The sequence below is a fragment of the Camelus bactrianus genome, chromosome 7 (genome assembly GCF_048773025.1).
Source record: "Camelus bactrianus isolate YW-2024 breed Bactrian camel chromosome 7, ASM4877302v1, whole genome shotgun sequence".
Classification (NCBI taxonomy): Eukaryota; Metazoa; Chordata; class Mammalia; order Artiodactyla; family Camelidae; genus Camelus; species Camelus bactrianus.
This window is the reverse complement of record NC_133545.1, coordinates 17,500,111-17,525,819: the sequence shown is the minus strand read 5'-3', so window position 1 is coordinate 17,525,819 and position 25,709 is coordinate 17,500,111. Positions and strand designations below refer to the sequence as shown.

At 38.0% G+C, this 25,709-nt stretch overlaps 1 protein-coding gene across 5 annotated transcripts in view; it reads left to right on the top strand.

The window, feature by feature from the left end:
- Positions 1-25,709, top strand: part of EXOC4 (exocyst complex component 4) — a 698,015-nt gene that overhangs the window by 84,316 nt on the left and 587,990 nt on the right. For all 5 annotated transcript variants that reach the window (XM_010947518.3, XM_074367038.1, XM_074367039.1 and 2 more), the window contains exon 7: positions 12,338-12,512. In XM_010947518.3, coding sequence (XP_010945820.1) covers positions 12,338-12,512 — 175 coding nt within the window. The remainder of the gene's footprint in view (positions 1-12,337; positions 12,513-25,709) is intronic.

Here is a 25,709-nt window from a genome sequence, read left to right as displayed (position 1 = left end):
CCAGAACTTGGGATGACGGCATGCTGTTGTAATAGGGCAATCTTATAAAGTGGTTTTATTGAGGAGAGAGTCTGAAGGCTCATGCCCAAAGTTAGTTTTGTGGCACAAGGACAGGGTTTATGAAAAACATAAATATTTCTCATGATTTCTTTATATCTCTAGTTGAAGTGAGGCATGTGTTTCTTTTTCAAATAAGTAGCATTTCCTTTCATCTCTTCTTTCTCTGAGTTACTCTTCTCCTAATTGTCTGCCATGTAGGATTTGGTGGAATTGGTCATTTGATTTTACAGAAAAGTCATTGAAGAGCAGCTTTGAAACAAGGTCAAGCTCAAGCATTTGTCCTTGTGTCTTGCAGCCATTCCCAAGCACTGCATGTAGCACCTGGACATGCTTGGAATCAGGAAGGGCCTCGATGTAATTTAGATGAGTAGTTAATTCGAATCAAAGCAAGCGGGAAGCAAGTAAATTTAACTTCAGTGATTATGATTCCATTTGATTAAATCTCGACTTTTGATTACACATACCAGTGAGAACATACTTTAAATACAGCCAACTATTAAATACTGAAGGGTATGAATAGGATGAACCAGGGACATATAGAAGGAATTCCACTGTTTCTCAACCGGAATATATCCCCTGCAGCCTTACTGAAATATTTTTAGAACAAATGAAAGGAATTACTTCTTTACATATGGGACTTACTAGACCAACTGTTAACTAAAATATACAGTTCATTACCACAGAAGGTAGTACTGGTCCCAAATCTACATACTCTCTAGTAAGACAGATTTATTGATGATAGCTTCTTAGTGTATCAGGTGAAGAAATAATGTGGGTAATGGTCATGTCTCTTTGGTAAACATGCAGTTGGACAACTGTCTTTCTAATTGTATATTGTCCTTTGGTTATAGTCTCCAGAGAAAGGGTGCTTGGGTGAATGGGCTAGAGGTCTTACTCAATGTTACATTTCTTAAATCTTTGTTTTATATTTGTCAGAGTTAAAAAAAAAAATTGCCCTTTTTTTTTTGGACACCAGAACAGGAAAAAATTTGCTTTCGATTTCTCTTGTTTTGCATACTAAAGCAGGCTCAAATTAGAGACAGGGCCTGTTAGGGAAATAATAGATAAAATCTATATTATAGATTATTAATAAATGCTATTTAGGTGTCAGCCTTCGTGTTGTATCAGGGCCACTTCTCTGTTCGGCAGATGGTAGGAGCTGCCTTAGATTTTGTCACTTTCTGTGCACACGTTGGTGTCATAATACAACGATACTCCACATTCAAACTGACACTGAATCTTTCTCATAACAGAAACATGCGTTGAATGAGATTCTTCCCTTGGTGATGTTAGGGAGTGATGTCAGATATGATTAAAGCACCTTTGTGTGTATTTTAGGCTGTATTTCATATTTTCTGGGCTCCTCCAGCTCCTGGCCCATATCATCATATTCTCTAATCAGATTGGGCCGTGAGTTTGTAAGGGGGAGGGGTTAACTTTGTGTTTGCGTTCTGATTTAGGGCTAGGCACATACTAAATGCCCAGGAAGTTTAATGAATGAATAATTTTTTTAAATGCAAAGATGATAATTTTTTAATAAAAGGAAGTGATTTTTAATTTAAAAAACCAAAATCTCAGCCCTACACACAGGGGTCTTAAGGATCAGCAATACCAGTGTCACTGGAGAATTAGAAATGCAAATCATCCCTGTGGTGGAGGGATTGAATTGGAATCCCTGGGTGCAGGGCCCACAGGAGTCTGCTTTAGATTATTCTTAGGCATGCTAAAATTTGAAAATACTCTTCATAACATCGCAGACATCAGAGTTGTGCAGTTTTGTAGCATTTATGCTTTGCAAAGCAGTCTGCCGAATATCTCACCTGTTGGCCTCATCACAGTTAGGGGCATTATTATGAATCCCAGATTTACCCAGGGAAATGTGAAAGCTGCAGTCATCTGACAGTTGACAAAGCTGGTTGGTGGTGGAATTCAGAGCAGAAGTTGTCTCTTTCCACCATATGAGTTTGCTTTCTGGCTTATGTAGAGATGACATTCCTAGCTCGTTTCCTGGGCCTGATTTTGTTCTTCCTCAGGAGAAGGGCAGTATTTGCACTGACATGTCTATTCTCTCACCCACAACCCCCATCATGTAACATAATTAACATTTCTTTTTTGGTGGTGATAACATTAAAAAATTTTTTTTAAATTGAAGTATAGTCAGTTTACAGTGTGTCAACTTCTGGTGCCCAGCATAATGTTTCAGTCATACATCCACATACATATATTCGTTTTCATTCTTCGTTAGGGTTACTACAAGGTATTGAATATAGTTCTCTGTGGTATACAGTAGAAACTTGTTTATTCTTTTTGTACATATTAGTTAGTATTTACAAATCTTAAACTCCCAACTTATCCCTTCCCAGCCCCTTTCTCTCCTATAACCATAAGTTTGTTTACTATGTCTGAGTCTGTTTCTGTTTTGTAAGTTCGTTTGTCTTTTCTTTTTTTTTTTTTTTTTTAGATTCCACATATAAGTATATCATATGGTCTATTTCTGTTTGTAGATTAGTTCACTAATGTCTTCTTTTTTTAGATGTGGTTTTAAGATGTAGTCTCTTAGCATCTTTTCAATTATATAATACAGTATCATTAAGTACGATCACCATGCTTTCCTTAGCTCCCACATCTTACTCATCTTCCAACTGGAAGTTTGTACTCCTTGACCACCGTCTCTTTTTCCCCACCCTTAGTCCTTGGCAGCCACCACTCTAGTCTCTGTTCCTTTGGCTGTTTAAAATTCCACATATCCATGAGAACATGTATTTGTCTTCATCTATCTGACTTACCTCAGCCTAATGTCTGCAAGGTCCATACATGTTGTTGCAAATGGTAGGATGTCCGTATTTCTCATGTCTGAATAATATTCCACTGTGTGTGTGTGTGTGTGTGTGTATTTCATATCTATTCATTCATTGATGAATGCTTAGATTATTCCATATCTTGGCTATTGTGAATGATGCTGCAGTGAACATGGGTGTGCAGACATTTCTTTGGGATTCTGTTTTCATTTCTTTCAGGTACATACTGAGAGATGGGATTGCTCGATTATATGGTAGTTCTGTTTTTAATTTTCTGAGGAACTTTCATACTGTTTTTCATAGCGGTTGCATCAGTTTACATTCCCACTCAACTGTGTGCAAGGATTCCCTTTTCTCCACAACCTCCCCAACACTTGTTATCTCTTGTCTTTTTTTGATGATGGCCATTCCATTAGGTGTGAGGTGGTATCTTTTTGTTGTTTGGATTTGCATTTCTCTGATGATGAGTGATAATGAGCATCATTTTATGTACCTTTTGGCCATTTGTATGTCTTCTCTGGAACAGTGTCTTAATTTCTCGGCGCATTTTGAAATGGGATTGTGTTTTGTGTTGTTGTTGAGTTGTATGAGTTCTTCATATATTTTGCATGTTAACCCCTTATCGGACAGATAATCCACAAATATTTTTTCCCATTTTATAGATTGCTTTTTAATTTGTGGATGGTTTCCTTTGCTGTGCAGAACCTTTTAATTTGATGTAGTTTCACTTGTTTATTTTTGTTTTTGGTGTCAAATCCAAAGAGTCATTGCCAAGACTGATGTCAGGGTGCTTATCCTTGTGTTTTCATGTAAGAGTTAAATGGTTTCAGGTCTACATTCAAGTCTTCAATTCATTTTGAGTTGATTTTTGTGTCTGCTGTAAGACAGTAGTCCAGTTTCATTCTTTTGCATGTGACTGTCCAGTTTTTCCAACACCTTTTGTTGAGGAGACTCTCCTGGGAAAGTATCTCCTGATACTAATAGTTGAATTCAAAGAAAGAGGGCCTGGGTTTATTTTCTAATTTTAGTCACTAATTTGCTACACGTTAGAATTAGAAGTTCACTGGAGGTCATCAAAGAATTCAGAAACTGAACATGACAGGTAGGGAAGTGACAGGAAGGACACTACTAGAGCCAGAACCCAGTTCTTTTTATTTTTACTGTGTTTTGTTCTATGTTGCTAATAGTTTTTTTTCCCCCTGTTCTTTTCATAATGCAGATGAAGAATGAGTCAGCACTCCTCAAATAGTACCTTCTATTTACATGAAGATTGTTACTAATAAGTAGTGAAACTAATCTCTACCCCTTGGAAGTAGATACTAGATAACCTTGAAGATTAAGTGGCGTCTTTGTCCTCCTGCTTGAAATGAAGAACACCCGCTCAGCCAAGCTTATTATGAAAATGTGTATGTGAGATAAAGGCCTGTAAAACCAAGACCATTTTGATCCGAAATAATTGATGATCAGTTTCTTTTAATTTTTCATATAAAACCTAAGCTCAGAGTTTAGTATGTTCTTATCTTTCAGAGCACAGAGGTAGGGAAATAAATATTCTGTGGTTATTGCCTTTGTCTGTCAGTGGGGAAATGCAGAACTCTGATATTAAGGTCTCAGCAAATAAGTGCTAGAACAGAACTGATTTTTCTACCTTGTGTGTCTGTCTTTGCTTCTTTGTGACCAAGTAAAGCAGCTTCTTGGCTGCAGACATGAGTTTTCCAGCCAAATGACTAATTCAAGTTTCCCTGGATGTTAAGTTTAGATTTGGATCGTCAGATCTCACCTTAAATATTGAACATTCTTCACAGCTTGGTGATACAGCTTTGTACCAAAGACGTTCCTTGCCTTGTGCAACTGTGACTTTTTTTTTTTTTTTTTTTTTTTAACGTTTTCCTCATCTTATTCCTCTGCGTTTTTTCCTGGTGGCACTCCAATATGATATTGCTAGGGTAGGAAGTTAGTTGACGATCTGGGAGACTAGGTACCATTTTGCTTACATCCATAAGAAAGCGGTTTTTAAAACATGCTAGGTAATTGGAAAGTGTGTTTAAATTGAATGCTCTGCAAACAGATACTTTCTTCACCTTGACATTTTTTTTTACACAAAGTAGATTTTATTACGTTCATTCAGAGCTAACTTTAATAATATTGTATCTTTCAGCTTGTAACTGTATTTGTTTTGGTTCTTGTGTTTAAGGTGATAAAGTTGTCTTTCTGAGAGGAGAGTTTTGTGTGAAATATTTTTATTGTGGGCTTCTATAACCAGGAGATTAAATTTATAGTATGTATTTTCTTACCACTCGCTATTGGTAATCAGGTCTCTGTTTCTCCTACCTGCTGGAGATCATTTTTTCATTCTTTCATCCAGCAAATATGCATTTATTGCCTGAGGATTATCACAAATACTGGGATACAGTGATAAATCACAGTCCTTGCCCTCATTGAGTTTATAGTCCACAGAACGGGAGGCAAGAACTGGGGGAAAGGAAGCTCCTTTAAGGGCTGTTTTAATAATTCAGGGAAGAGATGAGAAGGCTGCTTTGGCAGAGTAGCTGTGGTAGTGGACTAAAGTTGGCCCATTCGAGAGGGAGTAAAGAGATAGAAATAAAAGAAGTTGGTGATTGGTTGGATTAGAGGAAGTAGAGAGGGGAGGATGATTTGCTGGGGCAAGTGATACCATTCACTGATGAAGGAAATGGAGAAGTAGATTTGGGGAGGAGTATGATGAGTTTCATTTGAGACATGCCAGATCTGAGGTCTGCAGCTCAGGGGAGCCATCTGGCCAGAGGTATGTTTGGAAATCATTGGCTGGTGAAGACAGTGGTGAATGAGCTCACCCAGAGATAGTCTGAGGATTGAGAAGAATTCACAGCACTTAAGGAACAGGCTGAGGAAGAGATTGCTGAGAAGGAGCAACCAGGGAGGTGGAAGCAGAGTGGAAGAGTGTAGGGTTGCAGCCTCTGGAAGGCAATGTTTCAAGGAGGAGAGAGTGGTCAGTAGAAACGAGTGCTGCACTGACTTGAATGAGCAGAACGACGATGTGAGACTTGCAAGGATTGTTCTAGTGGAGTTCCAGGAGTCAGAACTGGCTGGCAGCGGGCAGGTGGAGGCAGTGTCGACAGTTCTCTTGACTCTCCTGCCGGCCTTGGTTTCCCTGGCCTTGTGCAGTACTTAAGACTCTTTGGCCCCTTTTCTCAAATTAATTCCTTTTTCCTAATATCCCGTAAAAGAAGCATGCTCCAAAATCAGGTCCTTTGTTCTCTCTTTATCTCTGAGCTTCCGTTTTCTTGTCTGTGACGTGGGGTATAATGTGTACCTCCCTCGTAGTGTTTTTCCGAGGACTAAGTGTGCGCTTCACACAACGCCTGCCTGTTGTCCTCAGTGCGGCTGTGATGACGTAATGGTCTTTGTTGTGGTCCTCGTTGTTGTCGTCATCATCTCCTCACTTCAGCCTGACAGTTTTAGGGATCTCGTCCATCATGACAGCTTTAGCTGCCAGCCCCGTGCAGAGGACCCCAGGCTGGTGGCTCTAAGCCTCGATTTCTCCTAATAGCGCCACCCTCAGTTGCTCATTCTTTACTCATGAACTCAGGCATCCACACAGTGGGACTGTTCTGCATTCTGGGCAGTGGGCCATGTGCTGTGGGAGAGATGTCGTTACATAACCACCCATAGAACAGGGACCGTGTTCTGACTTTCTGGCCCAGGAGGCCATAATATCGCTGTTTTTGTCACTTCTCTCAGTCCGTTGTGCTCATCTGTTCTTGTTTGGAGGGATTATAGAATCAGAGGGAAATAAAGGAATTGGCTCTTATGCTGTGAATTAGGCCTCTTTTAGTTACAAGTGACAGAACCCAGCTCCGAGTAACTTAAAGAGGGAGTTCTCTTGAAATGATACTAGTGTATCTTAGGGAATACAAGCAGGATGTCACTAACCAAGCTGTGGGAAGGATAGAGGTGCACCTGGGCCCTGGGGACATCTGGAGCATTTCACCCCTCCCTGCATGGTAACTGTTAAAGGTACAAAGTACAGTTCACTGTTCTTTTGAGTTTGCTTTTTAGTATACTTTCACTTCACATTTTTACATTTAATTCTCACAATTTGTGATTGGGAAATTGTAATTGAGGAAAAAAATTTGTGTTTGAGGAACTTGAAATTGGGAACAGTCTATGATGGTCAGTAGAGCTTTCTAAATGCTAGTGCTTCCTACGGGCTCATACCACATTGTCATCCCAGGATTGGAGTCTTCTTTCACCGACTGTGATGTTGCATTGCACGTTTCTGCATACTGTTTTGTGACCCTGGAAATAAACCTGTCGGGTGTATGTGTGTATATGATTCTCTTCCGAAGGGTAGAAGCTGCAATTAATTGAAATTCTAATCTCTGTGATTCTTAGGCTTATTCATACTTGAGGCCTTTTCTTACTCAGTTCAGTTTAAGGAATCTCCGCTAATTTAGTGATTCTGCCCGCTCTTTTGTCTTTTAGATGAGCGGTGAAGACCTTGAGCCTAACAGGATTTAAGCAACTGATATTACAATGTAATGTTTTATTTCTTTTATTTACTTAATATTTTGTGGTGAGAGTGGGGTGGGGAATGATTCTCGTGGTGCTTCGTGTGTGTAGGTTATCCTGACCGTGTTAGCAGCTAAAGGCAAACACTTGTTCTCTCAATCTAGTGTCGTGCGGGCAGGTGGCCCATGTATATGAATATTAACAACATAGTTTATTTCTGGGAGCTTAAAATGGGGCCACGCTAGTGCAGGTCATATCCTGTTCATGTGAGTGATTTCCTGGTCTCTCTATTCTTTGCTGCACTGGGAGAGAGTCATCTTGCTTTTTCACTTGTTTTTTAGGAGGGCATGTGTTGATGAGAGTGGTGGGCCTCTGCAAAGCGTGTCATGGGCTTGGTTTCTTTTCCCTTGTTAGCCATTCCCTCCTCATCCCGCTGCTGAGTTGAGCATCCAGTGCTCCCCCGAAACCCTTCCTGCCAAGGTCACCGGGACCTGCGAGGTGTACGTTTCTGGCTTTATCTCACCAGACCGCCCCGTAGCCTTGTCACTGTTCTCTTCTCCTCCTCCTGTCTTCCTGCTCTCTAGCTGCTTCCTAAACATCTTTTCAGTGCTGCTCTTTTCGCGAGTGTTGGTTCTGGACCCGGCTTGCTTTTCTTCCTCTGCACCTTATCCCCGAGTAATCTCATCCTCTCAGATATTTCACTTTTTAAATTTCTGACATCAGTCTCTCTCCTGAGCTCCAGAATTGCGCATCCAAGTACCAGGACGGAACACCTTAAACTTAACATATGCAGATCTAAACCCAGCATCTGTCCTTCAGTCATTTCTGCCTTCACTTCAGTTCTCTTTCCCTCTCTGGAAGGGTGACCACTGTCTTCAGAGTTGCTCAAGCCAGACACCCAGAGAGAGGGATGTTGAACCCTCCTCTCTTTAATGTGGCACCGTTACCTCAGCCAGTTGTGTCCATTTTCTAATGTGATTTATCTGGCAGTTGTGTGAAGCTCCTGGAACAGGTATTAATTAATTCTTTGGTCTTACAGATGGGAACACTTGGAGACAGTGAGAGACTTTTTTTCATAATTGAAGACTTAGGGATTACCAGTGCTGGGAAAGAACATGACTCTTTTGTTTCTTTATAAGTTACTTCTATGAGAAGGAATAACGAACAAACAACAAACAAGTGAACCAAAAGAGAAAAGCTAATGTCCTCTTGGTAGTAAGATTCCAAAGGAATCAGCCTTCATAATACTTCACTTTTGGAGACATCAGTTGTTTCCTTTTTTTCACTGACCTTTATATTTTCTCTTCACCACAGGGGAGGTGTTGGGCCCTCACTGTCCTCACTCAGAGCCACAGCTGCTGGTTTTTATTTAGGCAGATATGTTGAGATGTAATTCACACACTGCACAATTCAGCCATCGAAACAGTGGTTTTTAGTACATTCACAGTGTTGTGCAACTGTCGCCACCGTGTAGTTCTGCAACATTTTCCTCTCTGCTGCAAAACAAACCCCAAATGCTTTCGTGGTCAAGTTCCACCTACCTAAGTAACCACTAATGTATTTTCCATCTGTATAATTTGCCTGTTCTGGATATTTCACGTAAGTAGAATCACGCAGTATGTAATCTTCTATGACTTTTTTCACTTAACAAAGTATTTTCAAGGTTCATCCATGTTGTGGCATATATCAGTACTTTCATTTTATAGCCAGATGATAATCTATTGTATACCTTTTTTTGGGGGGGTACATTTATCAGTTAATGGACATTTGAATTATTTCCACTTTTATGATTTCACTACTTTAGTATTACTATTTTAATACTATTTTACTATTAAGAATGCTGTGAGTATTTGTGTACATGCTTTTATGTACACGTATGTTTTCATTTCTCTTGGGTATATACCTAGGGATGGAATTGCTGGGTCCATAGGTAACTGTGTTTAATTTTTTGAGGAATTGGCAAACTGTTTTCCAAAGTAGCTGTACCATTTCACATTCCCACCAGCACTGTATGAGTGTTCCAGTTTTTCTCCATCTTCACCAATACTTTTTATTGTCTGTCTTTTTGATTATAGCTGTCCCAGTGGGTTGAAGTGGTATCTCCCAATTTTGATTTGTGTTTCCCTTTTGGCCAAGATGTTGAGCACGTTCTGTTTGCTTGCTGGTCATTCACACATTTTCTTGGGAGAAATGTGTATTCAGATCCTTTTGTCCCTTGTAAAATTCAGCCATTTTCTGTTAGGAGTTTTAAGAAATCTTTAGGTATTCTAGATACAAATCCATTACCAGATAACTTATTTGCAAATATTTTCTCCCATTTTGTGAATTGTCTTTTCATTTTCTTGATGGTGTCCTATGCAGCACAAAAGTTCTTAATTTTGATATTGGAGCTGCAGGCTTTATTAACATTGCCATGATGGTGCTGTGGTGAGGCAGGGGAGAGGTTCCCTCCCACTGAAATGGGTAGATGTTTCAAGGTAGGCAGAGCCGCAAGTCTAATCCCTCCACTTCCGGCCTGACTCCTCTCACTTTCTTCTTCCCTGAGTAGCCTGTCTGATGGATATGATGGCCATACGGCAGTAGGTCTGTCTTGGTCTTGATCTTTTAGGAGTGACAGAAGGTGGCAGTGCGTCAGCGTTTTCTCAAGGGATTGCTATTTCTATGATGATAAGATACCGTGGATCTCATTTTAACACCTCAGTTCTCCCTGAGGTCTCTTTTCTAAATGGAGCACTGCCCCTGGTTGCTGAGTTCCTCTTGTCCTCAAGTAGCGGTCAAGGTGTGTGCAGTCATGGAGCCTAGTGCCCCTGGAGGTGACCAGACAGCAGCCCCTTCATTCAGAGGCCCCACTTCTCTTCCAGTGTTCTCTGCTTCACTGCTGGTTTGTAGGCTTGTACCTAGAATTTCGTGTCTTTGGGAAGTTGAATACCAGTGCACCTCACAGTTCTGAATGTCATGGGTCAATGTGATTTCAAACAGTGTTGGGGTACAGCATAAGGTTATTAGGTTTTAATTTTATCAGTGAAGGACATTTGACACTTTAACTGCTGTCACTAGAGAAAGTAACAGATTTTCCATTGAAGAGAGTACTGAAAAGAAATGAAATATATTCACTTTTGTGGAATGCTAATACACGGTCTTACTTTTCTTTTTTTGCTATTAACCACTGAAAAATACATTATGGTCTGTGGATTGATGTTTGGGAACCACAAGCTTACATACTCAGCCTAACTCTTTATTTGTAAAGTAGAACCTTAACTTAATCAGGTATATTCTCTGTATGTTGCCAGATACCAGTTTTATACAGGTTACTTACCTACACCGAGGAACTATTTCAGTTACGTTAGCTACATCGTCCTATACTTTGTACCTCTCTCTGCTGATATTTGAGTAGTTTTCCAATAACGCATATGCAAAAAGAATTGTTTTAGGTAAACGTGAGTATAAATATGAATTGACCTTTAAAAGATTTTTAAAAAATCATCCTTCAGAGGTAGAACAGCTCCTATTTACAGATACAATGTGTAATTTCTGGATTATGTATGTATATTCTAGGCTGGGAGTACTGCATAAATTTTTATTGATTCTGTCCTGTCTAAATTAAAATGTCAAACAGATATTAGGGTTTTATCATAAGATAGTTATTGGCTGTCACATTGGCACGTTAATTATAGTAATTGGGCAGTAAAGAAGCCATAGGAATAGATAATATGCTATGCGTTTTGATGAGATTGTAGTTATAGCCTCTTATTTATGGTAATAAAACCTCATTAATTGACACCGCTGACAAGCTCTTCTGCTTTCCTTTTTTTAGTTTCGAGGTTGGTTTATAAGTCTACTTCGAAAGTATGAGCTGAGAGCCACGTATTGTACAATAAAGGTCATGTTCCCAAATTGTCTATACTTGGTCATGGTATACACATTAAATTCATTCAGCAAATATTTGCGGATCACTCCTGAGTGCTCCTGAGCATACAAAGATGTATAAAGCAGTGCCTGCTCTAAAAGGCTCATAATGAAGAAAGGAGGTCAAATGTCTATACATTAATAAATGTGACCCACATTAATTGAGTCATGTATGTGAGCCACATGTGATATGTTCCTTGAAAGTGGGATAAAATACTGTATAAGTTCAGAGGAGGAGGGGAGGATTCCTGGCTGGGGTGATCAAGGATGCTGTAAGGCTCAGAGATGAAGGAATTACTTTGCATCCCTGACATACGGCTCTGTGCCGTCTCTGAATATACATCCACATTCTAGAACTGCAGTGAGAGGCAGGCGGCTCAATGCACTGACATGGAAATCAACTTGTGTTCTAGGCTCAGCCGCCTCACAACCTTATTTTGTGTCCTTGAGTATATAAAATTGATGTAATAATATGTGTCCAGCATCTCTCACTATGAGAAATGAGATAATGTGGATGTCTAAGCTGCTCCCTGTGGTGAAAGTCAGATTGCTTGGCAGGTGTGTATTTTTTTCAGGCAAGTTAGGCCATACGTTTGAATGGTAGCAAGCGCAGCTTTCCATGACTAAAGGGATTAGCATCCTTACCAAAGTGTCCAGTTTATTGCTAGCAAATAGCGTATTCTGTGTAACATTTGAACTGTTGCCTGAAAAATTGCCTGAATTCTTAGGAGAAACTGCCTGTGTAAATACAGTATAGCGATCACGGAAATGTGTTAGAAAACAAATGTTTGTTGAGCTGCTCCTGGTTTAGGGACTTTGCAACTGTGTTTAAATTCATATACCATCTGCATTATATCATAGAGGAAACAGGCTTAGATAAGTTTTTAGAAGTTGCTTAGATCAGAAAACTGTTTGAAATCCAAATCTGTTGAAATTTAATGTGCTGTTTACATGTTACATGTGCCAGTTCCCTTTAGTTTGATATTTTTCTTAGAGGCCAGTGTCATTTTGGTGTATGTGTGCTTGTATGTAAATATCCTTTATTTATTTATTTTCACTAGATTACTGCTAGAACTGCTGGAGTTGCTGTTTGACAAGTTTAATGCTGTAGCCACTGCACACTCTGTGGTCCTGGGATACCTGCAAGATGCTGTTGTGACTCCACTGACGCAGCAGGAAGATGTCAAATTGTATGACATGGCAGATGTGTGGGTGAAGATCCAAGATGTTCTACAGGTAAGGTCCTTTTATGAAGGGTGCCATCTTGATTCAGAATAACAGGTGAGAAAATAAAAATCAGCCACCGAAAATATTCCCGTAATCATAAACAGTGAGAATGTTGTGTTTCTGTTTAAAGGTGATCCTTGCTGATGCTGCAGACTTCTGTCACCTTTAAAAGACCTTTTAAACGAGCTTTTTTTTTTTTTTTTTCAGCCAGGTTTTAAAATTAGGAGATTATCAATATGTAGCCATGAGGGATGTATAGTATCTGGCTTTCTGTTGTAATGTACTACTTCATTGGAATTAGTCAAATATTTCAGTAATCAACATTAGAATGTTCTTAAACACTAGTTTATAAACATACATAGTTTAATTTTATGACCATTTTCCTACAATTGACTCTTGCATATAGTGGGGGTAAAAGACAGGTCAAGAGCTTATTTTAAGAGTTGAAAATAAACCTATCAGGTATAAATGTATCACTCTGATTGATTTGTTGAAGATCAGAGGAGTGATATTGCTGTCTGGTATAATGCTGCAGACGTGGTATTTAGAAATTCTATTATGTTTTCTCTCCATGTGTCAGGAAAATATATTTGATTAGACCAGATGAAAATTAGAAATATGATTAATATTTAGCTGAAGCAAATTTGACATAGCTAAATAGAAGAAGACTTGGTTAGACAGCACCTACTAATACGAAAAAAATTAAGTATATACAGGGAATTGAAGAATATAACTGTGGAAATGAAATTGCTTGCATGGCAAATAGTCTTTGCAGGAAAACATAAATCATGAATGTAAATTGTAGTCATTTTTGGGAGTATAGGCATGCTCTTGGTGAATTGAATGATGGACTCCTGGTAATTCATTCATTAGACAATATTTTTTTGGTTCAGTCTGTGTGCTTTATTGATGGTTCAGTATAATACAAATACAACTATATTCCCTGAGTTTCACTGCTTGTGTCAATTACTGTATGCCCATAGTAGGTACTTGATGAATATTTATGTGTTGAATAAAATATCTTTATTGCTTGGGAATTGGTTATTCAACATTCTACATCTTGGTTTGCTAATCTGTCATGGAAACGTGTGCTTCTCAGGTTATATTTATTTTAAGGATAAAATAAGATAATAGATTTTTAAAGATATTTCAAAAATAGTTAGAATTAGAGACTTCTGGTTCCAGCCATGATGAAGTTACCTCCTACTGTAAGCAACTTGAAAACTGGATGGATTCAGGCAGTCAGCACAGTCTGTGGAGAGAAGAGAATACATGAGGTCAGGTTCACATTCATCCCAGCTTCTTCTTTGGGGACACTTTCTAAAGTATGGCATAGGGAAGTGAAGCCTAAACAGAGCCCTGCACTCTCTAAGCTGAGAAAGCAGAGATCAGAGTTCAGGGATGTGGAGGCAGCTAGAATTTGTGGATTAGGATACTCGAAAAGAGGGAATTGCACAGAGAAGGAGCCCCAGAAATCTGAAAAGAGTGCCATGAAGCCTTTGGTCAAATATGAAGCTTTACATACCCCAAGGCATGGCAGAAAAGAGCTGCTGTGGATCTGTGAGCTGGACGGAAATTGCAGAAGTTTCTAAATGCTTGGAAATACTGGCATTCAGACCAGCCAGAGTGGGGAGAACTTGCCGAACACTGTGTGCTTTCAAATGTGACCTCAGAAAGGTTATGTTTTAGGAGTTGGGCTGTGCTAGCCATAGAGTAAGGGATACTGTAAATCTTGCTTAACAAAACCCCAAACCAAGTTTCTGCAGTATCAGCCTGATCCACCTGTAAATTAACTGCCTGCCAGAGTGAAACTCATGCTGAATTAAGGCAGTATAATTCAAATCCTCAATAACAAAACACCCCCAATGTCCAGCATACAATTATTATACTTGTGAAAACAGAAAAATGTGACTCATATCCGGGATTTAAAAAAGTTGATAAACATTAATATCTGAAATGAAAAATTTGCCAGATGGATTTAGCAGCAGACTGTATGCTGTAGAGGATCAGAAAACTTGAAGAAAAATCTGCCAAAACCAATCTGAAGCACAGGGAGAAGAGAGTGAGAAGAAAAATGAACAAATCCATAACATCCTGTAGGACAGTATCATGCTGTCCAACATTTGTGTTGTTACCAGTACAGAAGGACAGGGGAGAGAGAGATCAGGGCAATTATTGGAGAAACAAAGACCAAAAATTTCAAAGTTTGTTGAAAAATGTAAACCCACAGATCCAAGAAGCTCAACAAATCCCAAGGAAGATTAACACAGAGAAAACCATACCTAGACACATTGTCATCAGGTTGCTGAAAACCAAAGGAAAAAAATCTTAAAGATAGCCAGAGGAAAAAAGACCCATTGACTACAGAGAACCAGGAAGAAAAATTTTCTCTAACTTCTCATCAGAAACAATGAAAGCCAGAAATCAATGGATGTCATCTTGAAAGTGCTGGAAAATACAAAAATTGTCAATCTAGAATTCTACATTCACTGAAAAAAATCATTTGAAATGAAGGTGAAATAGAGACATTTTCACATTAACTTTAAAGCTGAAAGAATTTATTGCCACTGGACTTGCACTTAAAGAAATGTTGTAGAAGGTTTTTCAAGCTAAGGGAAAATGGTACCAGATGGTAACTCATCTACAGGAAAATCTTTAAGAAGGTCAGAAGTGGTAAATATGTGGGTAAAAATGTTGTTTTCTCATTTCTTAGTTTTTGTTTAAAGCAAAACCAATAATGATGTATATGGGTTTTATAATATATTTAGAAGTAAAATGTATGACAATAATTGCACAAAAGTTGAGAGTAGGGTAAATGCAACTCTACTGCTTACATTATACATGAAGAGATAAAATAAATTGTGGTAAGTTAAGGATGCATATTTTAATCCCTAGAGCAAACATCAAATTGTGAAATAGATGTATAGCTAAAAAGCCAGTAGAGGCAATAAAATTGGTACTGAATAAACACTTGCTTAATCCAAAAGAAAGCAGGAGAGGAAGAACAAAGAACAAAGAAGAAAGAAAAGATAAAGAACAGTAAATAAGATTATATTGTATAGCACAGGGAAATAGACACAAAATGTTATGGTAGCTCACAGAGAAAAAAATGTGACAATGAGTGTGTATATGTCCATGTATGACTGAAAAATTGTGCTGAACACTGGAATTTGATACAACACTGTAAAATGATTATAAATCAATAAAAAATGTTAGAAACAAACAAAAAAAGAAAAGATAAAGAACAAAGGATGAATAGAAAACAAATGGGAAGATGTTTGATTTAAACCAACTATATAAATAGTTTCATTAAATTTAAATTGACTAGATACTTTAATTACAAGACAGTTTGTCAGATTGGTTTAAAAAATGACTGAACAATGCTGTTTACAAGAGGTAGCTTGTTATTTTATTACTTTTTAATTTTTAAAATAATTTAAAACTCTTTAGAAAAATGTTAAGAATAGTACAAAGGGCATCCTTATACCTTGTTATTCAAATTCAGCTATTGTTAGCATTTTGTCACTTTATCAGTTATTTTCTCTAAGTACATATGTACTTGTGTTTGTTTTCCCTGTTACCTAATCTACTGTCTGTATTCTAGTTTTGTCAGTTGACCCAATTATGTTTTTCAGAGCAGTTGTTTTTGTCCCTCCAGTAGAAAACCAGTCTGGCATTCACTACTGCATTTACTTTTCATGTCTCTTTAGTTTCCTTTAAGCTTGAACATTTCCATAGCCTTTCTTGACCTTTTATTAGAACAGTGACATTTTGAAGAATATATCCCCATCTTTTAATTCAAATTCCTCATTTTGGGTTTAAGAAATATACTTTATAAAGATATAGATAGATTAAAAGTATATGAATGGAAAGAGATACACCATGGCATACTAATAAAACGTTTTAAGCAAACATATCAGACACTATATAATATTATCAAATGGAATTATTTGTGTCTTAATGTATTCAGGTTTTAAATGTCGTATTAAGCCTTAGAAAGTAGGCTGTGTAATCCTACTGTCACAAGGTTATAAAATACTTGAGTAAGTTTTTGATACCTGATATTTGACTTAGACTAATGTTCTAAATTTAAAACAATTTTGAATCTACTAGGATCCTATTTATAATACTGTTATAAAGAATTAATTATGGTTATTAACAAAGTAAGATATTATGCCTTACTTAGGATTTGTCAAATGTACATAATTCCTACATTTTGGAAAACAAAACCCATTATCTCATATTAAAAATATTTTAAATAAACTAAGCAACTTTAAGTTCCATCAGATATTAACTTGAAATGCAAAAATGATTAAAAATAAGTTTCTGGCTTATTAAATGAATTATACCTTTCACACATGTGGTTTCAAAAGAGTGATTGGGGACCGTATCTTCATATTAAGAAATGAGTTATTCATTTGTTTATTTAAAGAGCTTTATTGAGATTTAATGGACATACCATAAGATTTACCCATTTTAAAGTATAGATTTCAGTGTTTCTTAATATATTTATGGAGGTGTGCAACCATCACCATGTTATGATTTTGTAACATTTTCATTACCCTAAAAAGAAACCTTGTTTGTATCAATTAACAATCACCATTCCCCACTCCCTTCACCCCCAAGATGTATTTAAGACACTAAAAAGGCATCCTTTGTGTGTTACATCTGAGTAGCTTGTAGTCTCCAAATCATACCCTTGGCAACACTGCTGCTTTTTTATGTTAATGTGTACGTATACTGTTAGCATAAGCTATTTGACAGATAAAGGATATGAAACTAAAAATGGTCTAATAATGCAAGGTAAGGGGTCTAATGTAGAAATAACATTTTATTTCATGTATTGTGTTTAATTGATTTGAGGTCAAGATATGACAGTGTTCTTTGCCTTTTTCCTTTCTTTTTCTCCCCTTCTTACCTATCTACTTTTCTGCCCTCTTCTGTTTTCTTAGACATGTTTTGAAAGAATGACCTTAATCATGACTTGAATTAATCTGTGCTTGGTTGTTTTTTAACTATTCTACTCATCTTTATTCATCCGCAGATTTCAAAAATAAAACATTTTAAAATAAAAGTTTACTTCAATATTTTAAATTGTTGTTATACAAGAAAAATTGTCACACAATTTAAAAATTCTTTCTAGTTTTCCTGTATTTTCTAGTTCCCTCAAATTCTTTCCAGTTAGATTTCTTATAGAGTAATATTAGGTTATACAGCCATCAGTAAACTGGATATGCAGTGACACAGACACACACGGACTAATGTTGCTAAATGTACGAACGGTACTTGGTATAACCATCTTGAAACATGTTGAATGGACCAAGAAAGATGTTCCAGGTTGATGATGAGCTGATCCTTGGAGGATTCACAGAGGTGGAGGAGAGGGGACTGGCACAGCAGACAGCTGGAATGGCAAGTAAGGTTTTGATGTGGCACAAAAGCAATGAATGGACAAAGATATTCAGGGATCAGTAAGGAAAAGAATGGTTTAGCTGTAACCGAGGGTTTATTTTGTGGACTAGAAGATAAGTTTGGATAGGTGGATTTGGGTTCAGCTTACAGAAGCCCTTTAGTGTCATCTACAGTGGTTGTGATTTATCTTCAGGCTAATAGCTTCTGAAGCTGGGTATGCGTTAGATTTACCTCTGGCTTGATTTCCTGGTCCTATCCTTGACTTTCTGAATAGAATCGCTGTGGATAAGGACTGGATTCTGTGGGGGTTTTATTTGCTTTTTTAGCTCCTAGTGTGATTGTGAGATACTGTAATTGGGAACTGTTGCTTTGGGCCAGGGGTTTTCAAAGTATGTTTCCTGGACCAGCAGTTTCAGTGTTACCTGAAAACATATTAAAAATGCAAATTTTTATTCCTACTTCATACTTATTGCATCAGGAACTCTAGGGATAGGGCTATACAATCTGTATTTTAATAAGCCCTAGAGTTAGGGTCAGTGTTAAGTGATTCATATGCATGCTGAAGTGTGAGGACCTTTGTTTTAGGAGATATGGAACCATTGTGGATTCTGATCAGGGTGTAATGAGATGAAGGAGGGTTAATGTGGTTGCATAGAAAAGGATTGAGGGTAGAGGCTGGAGACTAAGACAGAGAAACTGTTTTGTAGACTAATGGAGAGTCTGTGGATTATATTGCTTGAGGTCTTGTTGAATAGTGGAATAAACAAGACAAGTGTTCATGGGGCATGGTAAAGGAATACAAAGAAGAGAGAAGGATTTGTAAAACTTTTGGGAGTCTTTTGAAAAATCTGCAAAACCATATAGTCAACTTTTCAGGCTGGTTTCCAATATGACATATTTTAGTGATGATTTAGTGTTAAGTTACTGGGGCCAGCCATGTGCTGGGTATTTGGGAATAAAGGTGAGCACAAAATGGTTAGAGAGCTCACTCTGGTGAAATGAGAGGAGCCTGTATGTTTTTCCTTCATGTTAGCCATCTGGCATGAGAAGTAACACAGGAGAATTATCTGCCAACATGGAGGGTTTAGAAAAGAAGATTTTTGGTTTAAGTTGGTGTGTAGAGTTTTATGCTTAGGGCCAATTTAATTTTCATATACAAAAAAAAAGAAAAGACCATTGATGGAATGCTCTTTCAGTTAAAATCATTCTTGGAGAACAGAAATAATTGGAGAACAGTAGACGCTTACAGTAAAGCACCTAGCCGCATGGATGAAGGTGATTGGGTCATGGGATAAATGGAGTTACAAGTGTTTAGGGTTCAAATTTCGGTGTTACTTTGAATGGGAAATGTTTCTTGCTGAAAAAACGCAGTGCTCTTTTGTTGATTAAATCTTGGAAAAGAAAGTAATTTTTGATCATGTAGAGACTTGAGCAGCCTTTCTCCTCTGTCCTTGGCAGGCAGAATCCATCCTGTAGTCTGAAGGCTTATTTGTCTCAGCGTGTTTGTGTCTAGAGAGCCGTGTAAGGAGACAAGGCTGTTGCTATCATAGTAACAGGGTGTCAGTTTTCTCCTGGTGTCAGCCCTGTGACCACACACCGTTGCACTCTCTTTTCCGTTTTACACTCTTTTTGAAACTGTGATAATAGAAATACATGTTTTGGCCCTTGAGAGCAGCTGCAGCGCCTCCCAGAATGTCATCTACTTGGTGACATGCCTGTCATGCTGTTGGCTGCACATTTTCAAGTGTATAAGACAGAGATAGGCTCCACACACAAAATCTTCCATTTCTTGTGGGATAGAACATAACAGAGGAAATAAGACTATCACTTGGAACAAACTCATCTTTCAGGTGTCACGATTCTGAAAAAAATCTCATTTTCTTCATATCTTTTTTCAAATCAGACCTGCCTGTTTAGCCATTGTTGGCTTAAGTGTGTAACCCCTTAGTGTGCTGAGTAGTGATCTACAGATGGAGGCAGTGGGTTGATATTACACTGTTTACCACTGGCAGTGACACTCACAACAAGTGACTTCCCTTCTTAGTGCCCTGCTTTCTTTTTCTGGAGATTAACAGAGACAGAATGTAAAATCATTTTACTTTTGTTAACTGCCACTTAAATGTCTAAATAGTGATAAAATTAACCTCACGCTGAGAGAATTTGAAGTGTACTGTCAGGTAAGAAAATCCACAAATCTTTTATTGGTACTGATCCATGACCAGGAGGGGTTTTTCAAGGAGATAGATGCAATTTCTATTTTGAATCCAGGTCTGAAACTAGGTTATTCTTAGGTTTTGTTTCATTTGATGTTTCAGTGAGCTGGGGATTCCAGTCCTTAAAGTAAAACTAGCTTTTCTTCAGTATTCTAGCCCAGATAATTTGTGAGATGATTCTTGCAGAAGTAGTTTTCTTCATTTCTCAGCCTTTAAAACTTTTCGATAGCCTCTATCCTGAATAGCATATTGAAGGCATGTCATTAGCCGGGCCGTTGGGTCTCCAGAAAGGTGCTTGCTTCTAAAATTTTTGTTCTGTCTTGTCAATGGTAGTATTCTGCCCAATGAACAGAATTAACATGTGGAAGTTAAAATACAAATCTTCCTCTACAGTGGAGTCAGCTTCTGTAGCACCAGGACTCCTCTGTCTTGTTTTACCTTCACTACTTGAAGCAGGAAGTGATGGGCCATCCAGGAGATCTCTCTGTCTCCCAGTGCACGTGTGGCAGCAGCACAAGTTAGTGCTAGGATGTCTCAGGCCCAGTGAATCTTGCACTGAATGTCACGGGCATCGTAATACATTGGGCCAAACTTTAGAAAATGGTAGCTTGGTGGCTTACACCCCGGCATAGATGAATCTGGTGGAAAGTTGGCTCTCCTTAAATTTGTAGTTACCAGGGAAGGGTCTGCTTAGTCCTGATTAGATCTTGGTCTAGAGGTCCCAAGAGTAGAAACGACAGGGCTTCCTTCCAACCCACCACCTCCAAGCTTTGCTCTTTGTCTCCTTTTATCTGAGATTTTGGAGGGTGGACCATTGAAAGCCAAGTCAGATTCATATAGCTACTAGTGATTTAAATGTCCTTCTGGAAGCTGTATGCTTCTCAAGGTTTGGTGCACCTGGCCCAAAGCAAGGGATTGCTAGGAACCAGGAGGTCATAATAAGTGGCGGTGATTATTGGTAGGTGAAATAATGTGATGTAGAGAGTATCATCATATGATTTGAGTGAAATTAAAGCAACTGGCATTGCTTCATTGATACTATTCTTGCCTACTTGAGACTATTTTAGAGCAAAAATAATGGTATTTACCTGAATTGATAATAGTTTCTTAAAAAATTTCATTTTCTTAAACCTGTTACTTCTGTAGAAGTAATCTGAGGGTATGCCTAATTTCTTGAGTATAGTGGTAATTCTTTTGGTTTGCTTGTCTCTTGCTGCATACCAAATTAATCAGCAACTTTGTGGCTTAAGACAACTGTTTGATTTGTTCTCAGTTTCATGAGTAAGGAATTCAGTTCAGGCACAGCTGGGTGATGCTTCTACTTTCCAAGGCATTAACTGAGATCATTCCCTTGACTGCTTTAGCTAAAGACTGGGTTGGGTTAGAAGGTCCAAGAAGGCTTCTCTGCATGGTTTCTTTCCATAGGCCCTCATAGCATGGCAGTCTCAGGGTAGTTGAACTTCTTACATGAGTGCTGGCTTCTACTAGGGAGCATTCAAAAAGGCAAAGGTGGAAGCTAGTGATTTCTGTTTTTACATTTGTTGTATTGTCCCCATTTTAGAGTGGAGAAACGGAGATAAAAGTTTTAAATCATGTTCATAACACCAAAGAGTCAAATGTAGAGGTTGGTTTGCCCAAGCTTTCTTTAAAAATTTTTTAAGTCAGTGATTTACAAGCCTCCTTTGGCTTGTAGTTTGACACCTTGATATTTAACTTTAGAATCTATGATACTTTGAGTTGATTCATTTAGCTAAAATGTTCACATATTTTTAAAATAGAGACTTTGTGTTGAGGAATATGTCTCGCTAGGCATTTTACTAAGTGTTTGTATGTAAAGAAGTTTATTTACACCTATATATGTATGCATGTTTTCAAATTGTGAAAATTGAAGATTTCAAGTTTCAAGGAATAGCAGTCATTGAATAGATTTGGCTTTCCCCAGTTCTAAAATGTCAGAAATATTAAATGCACTGAAATGGGTTTAAGCCTTTAGAGTTAAGAAAATTCAGATGATTTCATTTGTTTTTGCAGTGGCTTCAAGTTAGATCATCAAATGTTCTGAATATTTTGGTAGTTACAGCTATTAGTGGTTAGTAAGCCTTCCTCCCTTCCTCCCATTGGAATTACCTGTGGATCCCACATCTGGAGAGCCATCAGTAGGATTCCCAACTGATTCTAATGCACAGTCTGGTTAAGAGCTAGGATTAGCAAGTATTATAGGCTTGGTTATATTAAAACCAAGACCATTAGAAGGTAGTCTTAAGGGGTGGGAGAAATTTACAAAAAGAGTATAATTTGGAAAGATACATCACTGTGGCATGTTTAGGAGAGAGTGTGTGTTCTCTGACATGTAGCAAATGATGATAGCAAGTTGAAACTCTGTAAAGATGGGAAAATGCTTTAATATACACACACTTTAAAGGAAAAAGGAAAACGAAATGACTGTGCTGTAACTGCTTTCTCCTTTGAGAGGTTTTGGTCAACTTTAGAGTAGCAGCCCAAAGGCAGAAACGTAGATAATTCCTATTTCTGACTTGAATTGTTGAGAACACTGGAAAATAACATTATTACGTTCAAGAATTTTTTGGACTGGAAAAAATTATATCAGAGTTTTAATAATTGTCTGTTATTAAGAAAAGATGTTTTCTTTGTTCTCTCCTTACTCCTATTTATTACTTGTATGAGTTTTCTAAATTTATATTAATGGAAATTTGTTGTTTTTAACTAAAAGGAAAAGGTATTTCTTTTTTAGAAAGATGTTTATGTAAAAGGAATTTAAGAAATTATTTAACCTTGCAGAGAGGTAAGACAAAAACATAACCATCAGTAATAGCTGTTTATGGTCCCCTGGAAAAATGTCAGAAAAGACATAGAAGGAAGAGGTTAGAATGGGTTAAAGAAGTTGAGTTCATGGACAAGGAGAGCTTTGGCACATCTTATTATGGTTAGGGTTGAATACATAATACAAGTAGATTATGGAGAGCTGGAGAGAATGGACGTTTTCTGGTTTGTTGGTTGTTTCGAAAGTGTTACAAAAAATAAGGTTGAATAATTTTGGGTGACAGGAAGATTTCTGACTAGGAGATTGGGCAGTTTGGATTTGCCCCTTTTGACCGTAGGCTGCCATTATGGTTTCTTGTTTTTATTATAGAAAATTTCAAACATGTTCAGAAATATATAGAACTGTATAATGAACCCCCATGTACCCATCATCCAATTTCACCAGTTTCAGGAGCTACCAATTTATAGTAATATTGTTTCATTTCTACCCGTGCCCATTTCCCTTTCTCTTTTATTGTTCTGAAAAAAATCCTAAAGATTATATTTCATCTGTATTCCAATATGAATCTCTAAAAGATAAGGACTCCTTTTAACAAAACATAATTATACCTAAAAATAATTTTCTTATCAAATGTCAAGTAATTGTTCATATTTCCAGTTTCAAATGTCATAATTGTATATTTTTTATAGTTTGAATCAGGATTCAAATAGTTTAAATACTGCAGTGTGACTGGTAAGTTTCTTGAAACTCTTTTTATATATAAATTCCCCTCCATCTCACTTTTACTTCTTGAAATTTATTTATTGAAGAAACCAGATCATTTGTCTTGTAGAATTTCCCACATTCTGACTTTTGTTAATTGCTTACCCATGGTGTCATTTGCTATTTATTATTGTCCCATAACTTGGGTCAAGGGGCTTCATCAGGTTTAAGTTGATTTTTGGTGGGCACGATGACTTCGTAGATGATGGTAGATGTTACGCTTTTTTGATGGAAGTGTAAAATGGTGAAAGTAATGTTCTTAGGATGACTTATCTGGCAGCAGTGTGCAGGATGAATTGGCGGAGAAGGTAGTGGCTGGAGAAATACCAACTAGAAGGCAAATTCAATCAATACAGGAAGCAAGGGCTAGACTAGGGCGGTGTCAATGAAAGGAAAGAGGACAGAGATTAGAGAGGTTTTGAAAGAAGAATGATGTTTCAAAACCTTTTTAACTTTGACTCTTAAGAAATGGAGAGCCATAAGTCAGGGTGAGGTTTTGAGCCTGTGTGGTTGGGAATTGGGAAATACAGAAAGACTGTGCTTTGTGCCTGTTAAATACGAAGTATTGGCAGAATATCCCTGTAGAGTTGTGTTATAGGCACTTAGAGATTGAGCACTGAGGGCTAGGGGAGAGGTTAGGGTGGGAGGTAGAAATTTAGGGATCATCTATCTGCCTGGGGGTTTTAGCTGAAGTTGTAGAAATGGGCCAGCTCAGGCACGCATGTGTGTAAAAGTGAAGCAAGTACTGCTTTTCTAGTTCATTCACTCCATCAGCTCTCCGTTGTTGCCACAAGCAGCATATTATATAGTCCCCAGAGACTGGAATTTCTTACAGTGATGCCTCATTTTGCCTTTCTTTGCTTCCGCATTTTCTCATTGTGTGTGGGTCATACGGCAGCAAAGTTTTGAGCAACACTCAAAGGCTGTTCAAGTTAGGTGGTGGCTCCCAGGAGCTGCTGATTCCTTATGTGATGTGGACAGACATCTTGGAGAGGAAATAAAAGCCTGTTTTAACAGGTCTGGAAGTGAGCCTGGGAGGAAGTGAAAAAAAGCAGAGCAAGCAGGACAAAAAGCAGATCGGCCAGCCATAAGGAAAGGACCTTGGAGTTGAGGTGATGTGATACTTATTTCCCTCATTATCCCCGCGTTGGCTACAGCATGACTGAGACCTGCTAAGGGAGGGTGGGCTCCCAGAGTTTCCTGATATCTTCTCCTGTTCCTTCTCTTAAAACCGTCAGAACTCCAGGGAAGATGGTTAATGGAAAGCCACAAAAATCACATATAGTCAAAAAAGTCCTTCCTAATTTAAAGGGTCTTAAGAAAATGTGTTACTCAGAGATCTCTCCTAGACTCTTTAACAGCATCACATCTGTCCACTTAGATTTTCTGTGTACTTTTGCCTAGTTGTGGAAGGATGGATAAAATGTATTTTTGCTGTCAAGTCTATGCTTCTAATAATGATCAGGCATTAAAAAAACCTGGGCCCATCACAGGGGAATTTTTTTCAAACTCATTTTAATTTTTCTATCCTTAATAAGATTATATAGCAAACTTTGTAACATTCAAAGGTGCAATTTTTTTTTTTTTTGTAGTTTTGATCTTCCCAGAAATCTGTGGTGGCGTTACTAAAGAGTTGTGTCACACTAGTGAGTGGCATGAACCTTTTTGGATTAGCTCCCTCAAAGTTTTGAAGGATTTTTAAAGTAGAAAGTGAACAGTGACAACAGAATTCACCTCCTTGGATAGGATTCCATCTAAGGAAAATGAGGGCTGCCGCCAAGTGAACTACAGCAAATGACGAAAGCTCAGCACGAAATAGCCAGTCTCCCGGGGGTGATAAACGACAGCACATTAGATAAGTGTTAGCAGCGTGATATGGCAATGAAAAAGGCCAGCACTATTTTCGGCTGGGCTGCACAAAACGGCATCTTTTCATGGAGTTGGGGCTGAGCAACCCTGTCTCCCCAGTTCCGGTGAGGCAGCATCTGGGATCCTGCCTTGAGTGTGGGGCACGTGTACACCAGAATGATAGACAGA